Genomic DNA, 7,324 nt, shown 5'->3' with positions numbered 1-7,324 from the left:
TTTTTCGAGATACACAAGAGAAAAATGACTAAGTTAAGTTATTAGAACTTATTAGCATAAATCAACGTTTTTAACTGCTACTCGAGCTCTGGATAGTGCGGCTCTTCCCGAGGCTGAAACTGAAGGTTGTTATACAAATCTATAGCAAATAATTATGCGGATTGCGATCTAATAATATGATGAACACATTATTAGTAATGCCCACGTGCCAGCTTATCTAACGTGACAATTGAGAAGAAATATGTATGAATTGAGTAAAGGTCAGTGTCAGATTATCAATTGCAAGAAATTTCTGTTGATAATGACAGTCTCTGGAGATTACTCTAACACTGCACTTGCAGAAAATTGAAGGAGTTAATGACCCGGCATGCAGATTAAAAATTTCAAAATAAATTGTCATTCAGGTGGGAAATTGTTGATGAAAGCTGGGTATAAATAGTCTCTTCCGATCACACATTTGCATACACAATCCAAAACAAGCAATGAGAGTCATCATCTACCTGGGCCTGCTGGCGGCTGCAGCTTCGGCATACAGTAAGCACAATTAATTTATCATTTAGAAAACCGAATATTTGAATATTTACAAACAGCTCTGCCTGAATTCCGCGTCGTAAATGGCACAGACGCTCCTTTGGGGAAGTATCCCACATTGGTAAATTGCCCCATTTTAAAATTTTAGACAAAGTATTACAGACTTTTTAATTAAACGAACAGATTTCGCTGCAAAACTATCAGTCCCATTCCTGCGGAGGCACGATACTGAACGAGAACTTTTTCCTGACTGCGGCACACTGCGTGCAAGGGTATAGTCCATTTGCGTGCGTTTCAAATATATTTTAAATAAATGCCCACCGACCTTCAGGGCATCCATGGCGTACATGACAGCATTGGCAGGGACAAACAACCTGAACAACGGGGGCTCTCGGCATCAGGTGGTCGAGATCATCGTTCACGAGGGGTATGACCCTGGCAACAACTGGATCAACGATATTGCTGTTGTCAGGGTGGGCGTACCTTTCGTATTCGACATCAACACCTCCGCTGTCGTGCTCCCAACGCAGGACCAGGAGAGTGCGGGCGGATCGGCAGGAATCCTCGTTGGATGGGGCACCAATGGAGTGAGGACAAACTTTTTTTATGAACGCCTAAAAGTAATGATTTCCTTCAGACGGGTGGTACCATCCAGAACATTGAGCAAGAGGCAGAGCTGGTCGTGTACTCGGACGAGGAATGTGGCGCAATCCATGGAGGGAGACCCCACCCCACGAATATTTGCGCAGGAGTGCAGGGTGGTGGCAAGGGACAGTGCAGCGTAATTAATACAATTTAGTTAGGACCGAATTTTTTAAATTTCTCTGCCGTGCAGGGCGATTCTGGTGGCCCATTGTTCGTGAACGGCTACCAAGCTGGCATCGTTTCGTGGTCTGTAAAGCCGTGCACTATCGCCCCATACCCAGGCGTCTACACCGAGGTTTCCCCTTACATCGACTGGATTCGCTCAAAAATTTATTAATCCATCTGTATGTAAACAATAAATAATGTTTTATAAATTATGAATGCCTAATAATGATTGAAAAAAACAACCTAATTTGCTGGCCGGAAACGCCGGACAGATACGGCTGGTCTTTCACTATCTCTCAAATTTTTTTACTTGTGCCAAAAACCCGAGAAATTGACATCAGCGGCGTGTTATTTTTACGCTGGTCATTTTAACACGTGTTCTTATGGTAACGCATGTTAATTAAATGGGAGAATTCTTTCGAATCAGTTATTCGCTCGCAACTCGAAAATATTTCTACGATTTTTAAAATCAAAGATTTTGATGGAAGAGCGCGGCCGTCGTGTTGAGACTGCTGTGCCAAAATTCAGTGCTTTGAGAAAATTCTCACTGCACGCCGCAAACAGGATATAAGGAGAATGCGAAGTGCGTGCGCGTGCGTGTTGCTGGCAGCCGGCAGCGAGCGGATGTAGGAATAGGAAGAACGAGCACGGTGCACGGTGTGCTGGACTGGCTGGACTGCGGCATGAATTGGGCGGCCTGGGAGGCGGCCTGCGGCCACCAGGTGGCCACCGAGAACAATAGCTGACCCGCGGCCGACGGTCACGCAGATGGATGGCCGATATTCCGGGTTTTTGGTGAGTACCATATTTCTCGGAAACCAGTGTGAATTATAGTTTAGCTGCCGCCGGCCAAGAATTTTTCAATTTTCACGTTTTTCAAGCCATTTTTTCGCGAACTGGTTGTTTAATTGGAGTTTATGGTCTGATTTTGATGACACCACCGCGGCCGATGGATTGAATCCGCCGTTTTAGCATTGAATTCGATGGGACAGGTCAAGAATGGGTGAGATGCAGGTGAATATTGGGTGCGATTGAACGTTTCCAGTTTTTTGCGATTAACTCTAGAACCACTTGACGCATTTCGGTACTTTCTGTCTCATATTGACCAGTTGACTTGGCCGACATAGTGGTCGAACTTACGGCCGAATTCGGCCCGACAGCTCGCCGAATTGCCGAAAGTGGAGTTTGTGTGTTTTACTGAATGAGCTGAATGAAAAATAGACCCAGTGCCGCAACACCAAGGTCATCAACTCTATCTACATCGAGTTTTAGGTGTATTTTTTGGAGTTATTTCAAAACCTTTTCGCAGACGTAGAGGAAGTGGGCGGGGTGGACGATAAACAAGACGGATTTGAAAACCACCAGATTCGAAAAGTTTGCTGCAATAATCTCCGAGATATGCTTACCAAAATCTCTCCAAAACAAAACAGCCGTGACTCTCAAGAATTAAACATGCAATAATTCATATCATCGCAAATTATGAGCTAATTTTAGTTTCTGGTGAAATATATCACGATTTTCATTTCAACAAAGAGCATGATTTGCATGGAAACCTTGACTCCGATTTTCTCGCAAATTCCAACGGCATAACCAGCGAAATAAAATATTTGCTTATTTCCTAATTTTTAGAGAGTATTTAAAGTGAAGGCAAAATGGACTTTTATGAAGGACTACACAATAACTTTAAAATATGCACCACAAGAAGGAAATTCAAATGCGTCGTACAGTCTTAAAAAAATATAGCAGAAAAAGTGCACTCTTCTTTATTCAAAATTATTGATAATCACTTTTTCTGGAGCCCTAATTTTCACAAATTCAAATGAAATTCAGACTCGAGATAATATTCCACGAACAATTGAATTTGAAAGCGCACGTGAGGTTATAAATTCAGAACATGCAACACTGATAATGAGTTTTCACTATCAATAATAAAAAATTACTTTTGAAGATCACACATGTTTTCAAAGTCCAGTAGAATTTAACTTGATTCTTTCAGCTATCATTTGCATGAATTTCCCAGAAAAACATTTTAAGTGCATCCATATCTTATCTCAATTTACGTATTATTGTTTTATTTTTTTTCCTAATTTCAGCTCAAACTGCAATTCTACTCAAGCTGAAATTACAAAACAGATAATGACTTTTTAATTATTTAATCACTGGATTACCACAAAAGCACCCATGACACCTTCTTAATTAGCCAAGTGACACAGTTGACACAAAGAAAGTTAATGAAGCGGAGGACAGTTCAGTGAACCAGGAATGAAACCGCACTCGGAAAGCAGCCTACATATTGTTATTTTCATTTTTCCAAAAGCGCGCGCAAGCCAAAAAACCGCACGCCGCCACGCTTCAAGCGTTTTTCTCGCAGCAACACGCTGATTACACGCTCCGACGACGTTCCATTTATTTTGTCACTGATGCCAAGGCGGGGGAGCACGCGGGACAAAAATCAACGCGGCGACTTTCCTTTGTGGAAAGCAGGCTGGCTCCTCCTGGCATCCTCGGCTGATTTTGCACAAACACCTACTCGTATAAAAGCGTCTGTCACACGATTGTGGACAAGCAGTCGCTCAACATGCTCTCAAAGGTTCAGGTGGGTGCATTTTAATAGGAATCTGGAGCGTCTGACGTTGCTTTTCATTCAACAGGTGCTGGTGATCGCGGCCGTGCTCTGCTTGGCCACCGTTTCTTGCTACAAAAGACAAGGTCAGTGTCATTCCGTGCCTTTTGATTAATTCTAAAGATTTTAAATTTTTCAGGATATGCTGGAGACTCGGATGTAGCTGCGACGTCGGGTTTCAGTGGGGGTGGGGGTGGAGCTGGAGGTGGGGGTGGGGGTGGTGGAAGTGGTGGTGACGGAAAGTTCTTCCAGTAAGTACAAATTTATATTTTACAACTACCATTCCATGAAGGCTGAATTCCCGCCAAAATAGGGACATTTTCCTTCACTGGAAAGCTCCAGACCACGTTGAGTTTGGTCACATTGCAGAAAGTCCTTCTGACTGGGAGCAAAGGTTTGAGAAGAAGGAAGGCCACCGCCATCAGGGCAAGGTCTCGCAGTCCATTTTTTGAAACGTTTAGCATGCCTAAAAACTAATCCGAATAGTCCCCATTAACCCTGCATGATGATTAGTGGAATTAATGCATGGATTTGCATGAATCAGGTATGCCCACCACCCTGAGCATGATCTTTACGAGATGGGTTACCACCGTGGAAATCACCACCACTTTAGAGAGAGGCACGAAAAGGCCGCCCCGCATGCTGGCCACTTTAAAACCAAAGTAAGGCGAACGCCTTTTTAGAGGCGCTCTCGGCAACCCGCATGACTAACGCGCCGAGCAGTTTGCATGACTCGTGCAACCTCGCTGAATTTGCATTTGTTCCAGCCTGATTTGTAATGCACACTTACTTCCTTTTAAAGGTCCGCTGGGGAGACAAGAAAGGAGGACACGGCGAACACTTGTGGGACTACAATCACGACGGACACCACGATGAGCATGTAGGCCAATAAAATAATTAGAAGCGATCGATTAGGAACTTATTGTTTGTTTTAATTCCAGGGCGGCAATTGATGGACTATAGCTCAACGCTTGGGGCATATTTGAAGACGCCGATGACCAAAGGAATCTCGTTTTGTTAATTGTTTTAGGTTCCCTGTTCACGCTTAGCAAATTGTGTTCTAGTTTTAGGCTTAATTTTCAAGTATTTTCACAATAAAAACAGAAAAATCTTATTTGTTGCAATTTTATTTCCTCGCAAACAAACAAACAAAGCCGTTTTACAATATTTACATTTTAATCAAAAAATAATTTAAATAATCAAGAAGGTGTTCTAGTGCTGTTCGCAATCATTTCTCTAATCAAATTAAAACTGGCAGAGTCAAAATCTGATTCCAAATTTGGATTTTGAGTGGAGTCACGTCTGTTCCAATACTCGTATTTCGATCCATCCACTCTCACCGGCGGTGCCAAATTTTTCACACTAGAAACTGGGAGTTGGACAGATTTTTCGACTTCAACGTCCACAGAGGTGGGCGTCGAGACCTCAGGCACGACAGCAGGCGTAGACACGACCACGTCTGGTGCGAAGAGTGCCGGAGGAGGCGCAGGTGTCCGTCCCGGAGATTTGTTCAGCCTGTAAACTGGCGGCTCGCTCGGTTCGGACGGTCGCTGTAGCATTGGATTTTGGAACTGGTCCGGATAGGGTTGACCTGGCGAAGGTGGCCTCCTCTGGTTTAGTCTAGATTTGTAAACTGGCTCATGAAAGGGCTCCTCGGTGCCTATCGGTGTAGGTGGAGGAGAAGGCGATTTCATTGAAGGAGGGGAGGCGTCGCTATCGCTTTCGCCTGATTGAGGTGGGGTAGGTGGCTCCACCGGGCGCTTTGGGTAACTGGCAGGGTAGTAACGCACTCGCGGCCCTTCGTAACCACCGTGGTACCGAGAGTAGGAAGGCGGGTGTTTGGGGCGCACGTAGGTGTGGTAGCGGTGCTTCTTGGTCGTTGGCTCTGGTGCAGCGGTTGTGGTTGGCACCGGGGTAGTGGTCGGTGGTGGCGGTGGTGGCGGTGGTGGTGGTTCAGTTGGCTTCTCCACTGGGTATCCCTCACCGTCGAATTCGTCAGGTTCAGGCACGAACGTTTCTACCTGGTGTCGGGCCGCAGGATACTCGTGAGGGTGGAAAGGAGGGAGGTAGTGCACAGGAGGAGGATGGTTATAGCCGCCAAAATGGTGCTTAAGATAAGCAAGAGGGTGATAGATAGGCGGAGGCTTTGGGTACACGAGGCGGTAGTAGTGGTGCTTCTTTGTGGTTGGCTCCGGGGTTGTGGTTGTGGTGGTGGTGGGCTTGGGGGTAGTGGTAGGTTCAGTGACCTCCTCCGTGTACTCCTCCACTGAATTACTCTCATCACTGTGATGATAACTGACGTAGTGCGGCTGGTAGTAATGATAATGGTGCTTCTGCGGCACGTAGTGGTGGATTATCGTCTTCTTTGGCGGCGGCGGTGGAGGTTCCGTCGGTTTTGGTGCTTCGGTGGTGGTTTTGGGATAGATGATCGGCCCGGGGAAAAACAAAGGGAAAAAACACTGGGTGTTTTGAGCGAAGCCCGCTATGACCTAAAAAAAGAGAAACTTTTAATAACGCCAAATAAAATTATTCTGTTAAATCAACTTTAAAGATGATAGATACTGAAAAGCCCGGAAAATTGTTGTTGCCCATACATGAATTCATCCATTAGGATTCAGTTAAAGCTAAAATTGACCGCACTGTAAATTTTTGAGAAAGTGCGGCTGTCTAATTGTAAATGGTGAGGACTGTCTCCTTATTTGAAATCCAATTTTATTCAAAAATCAAGAATTTCCCTTAAATGTTTCACACGCTGTTGGACAGATCTTGACTAGAGGAATCAAAATCTGCCAAGACAATATGGTCAAGCGCTGGAAATGTTGAAGAAAATTTGAAAAAAATAACAATTTTACTTTAGCACAGGCCCTTTTTCTGATTAAATTTAAATTTTAGAACTGCTTATTGCATCCAACAATTAAAATAATCATCAATTGCTGCCCTGTAAAATCTACTTTTATGGTTAAGTTTTCAAATATTCCGCAATTCATTGATTTACTGTACTTTTATGTCACGTGAAATCATTTGATAATCACAAATAATTGGTCAAAAATGAAATTATTTACGTAAAACTGTAAAGAAAATACATACCAGCACGACACTAGCAACTTTCATCCTGCGTCACCATCCAAATAATGTCGATCAATCGCGACTTGGAACGATACTGCGTGCTCTCCAAGTTGAAGATGAGAGCATGTAACGGAGTGCGTCAATTAGCGCCTCATCAATGCACACTAGGTTACTGGGCCTTCTTGACAACCAAATAAAACAACTACTCTTCACACATTTGCTCATTCAAACGTAACCCACATTGTATCCCAGACGAAAAAAATATTTCGTATTTTATGCGTCCAGTGATGAAAC

At 44.0% G+C, this 7,324-nt stretch overlaps 3 protein-coding genes across 4 annotated transcripts; 2 read left to right on the top strand and 1 right to left on the bottom strand.

The window, feature by feature from the left end:
• Positions 1 to 404: 404 nt before the first annotated feature.
• LOC135939271 (chymotrypsin-1-like) lies at positions 405 to 1,524 on the top strand. Its single transcript, XM_065483563.1, has 6 exons — positions 405 to 534; positions 591 to 652; positions 715 to 803; positions 863 to 1,118; positions 1,169 to 1,312; positions 1,367 to 1,524. Exons 1-6 carry the CDS (start codon positions 483 to 485, stop codon positions 1,511 to 1,513), a joined length of 750 nt encoding a protein of 249 aa, XP_065339635.1. The 5' UTR covers positions 405 to 482; the 3' UTR covers positions 1,514 to 1,524.
• Positions 1,525 to 3,663: 2,139 nt separating this feature from the next.
• LOC135940688 (POU domain, class 3, transcription factor 3-like) lies at positions 3,664 to 5,078 on the top strand. Of its 2 annotated transcripts, XM_065485682.1 has the most exons (6): positions 3,673 to 3,937; positions 3,993 to 4,050; positions 4,104 to 4,215; positions 4,509 to 4,626; positions 4,767 to 4,844; positions 4,906 to 5,078. In XM_065485682.1, exons 1-6 carry the CDS (start codon positions 3,920 to 3,922, stop codon positions 4,915 to 4,917), a joined length of 396 nt encoding a protein of 131 aa, XP_065341754.1. In that variant the 5' UTR covers positions 3,673 to 3,919; the 3' UTR covers positions 4,918 to 5,078. The 2 variants fall into 2 exon arrangements, with proteins under 2 accessions (XP_065341753.1, XP_065341754.1); XM_065485681.1 differs by having other exon boundaries at positions 3,664 to 4,050.
• Positions 5,074 to 7,184, bottom strand: LOC135940687 (uncharacterized). Its single transcript, XM_065485680.1, has 2 exons — positions 7,052 to 7,184; positions 5,074 to 6,453 (listed from the first exon to the last, which is right to left on the bottom strand). The coding sequence occupies exons 1-2, from the start codon at positions 7,073 to 7,075 to the stop codon at positions 5,164 to 5,166; spliced, it is 1,314 nt and encodes a 437-aa protein (XP_065341752.1). The 5' UTR covers positions 7,076 to 7,184; the 3' UTR covers positions 5,074 to 5,163.
• Positions 7,185 to 7,324: the final 140 nt, after the last annotated feature.

The sequence above is a fragment of the Cloeon dipterum genome, chromosome 3 (genome assembly GCF_949628265.1).
Source record: "Cloeon dipterum chromosome 3, ieCloDipt1.1, whole genome shotgun sequence".
Taxonomy (NCBI): domain Eukaryota; kingdom Metazoa; phylum Arthropoda; class Insecta; order Ephemeroptera; family Baetidae; genus Cloeon; species Cloeon dipterum.
Note: the sequence above shows the minus strand (reverse complement) of the source record. Positions and strands in the feature narration are given on the sequence as shown.

Excerpts from the sequence above, each read along its gene's own strand:
- LOC135940687 (XM_065485680.1), bottom strand. The coding sequence starts at position 7,075 with ATGAAAGTTGCTAGTGTCGTGCTG. Across the intron at positions 6,454-7,051 it reads AAGTTGCTAGTGTCGTGCTG|GTCATAGCGGGCTTCGCTCA; the intron begins GTATGTATTTTC and ends CTCTTTTTTTAG.
- LOC135940688 (XM_065485681.1), top strand. The coding sequence starts at position 3,762 with ATGCCAAGGCGGGGGAGCACGCGGGACAAAAATCAACGCGGCGACTTT. Across the intron at positions 4,051-4,103 it reads TTCTTGCTACAAAAGACAAG|GATATGCTGGAGACTCGGAT; the intron begins GTCAGTGTCATT and ends TAAATTTTTCAG. Across the intron at positions 4,627-4,766 it reads CTGGCCACTTTAAAACCAAA|GTCCGCTGGGGAGACAAGAA; the intron begins GTAAGGCGAACG and ends TTCCTTTTAAAG.
- LOC135939271 (XM_065483563.1), top strand. The coding sequence starts at position 483 with ATGAGAGTCATCATCTACCTGGGCCTGCTGGCGGCTGCAGCTTCGGCA. Across the intron at positions 804-862 it reads GCGGCACACTGCGTGCAAGG|GGCATCCATGGCGTACATGA; the intron begins GTATAGTCCATT and ends ACCGACCTTCAG. Across the intron at positions 1,313-1,366 it reads GTGGCAAGGGACAGTGCAGC|GGCGATTCTGGTGGCCCATT; the intron begins GTAATTAATACA and ends TCTGCCGTGCAG.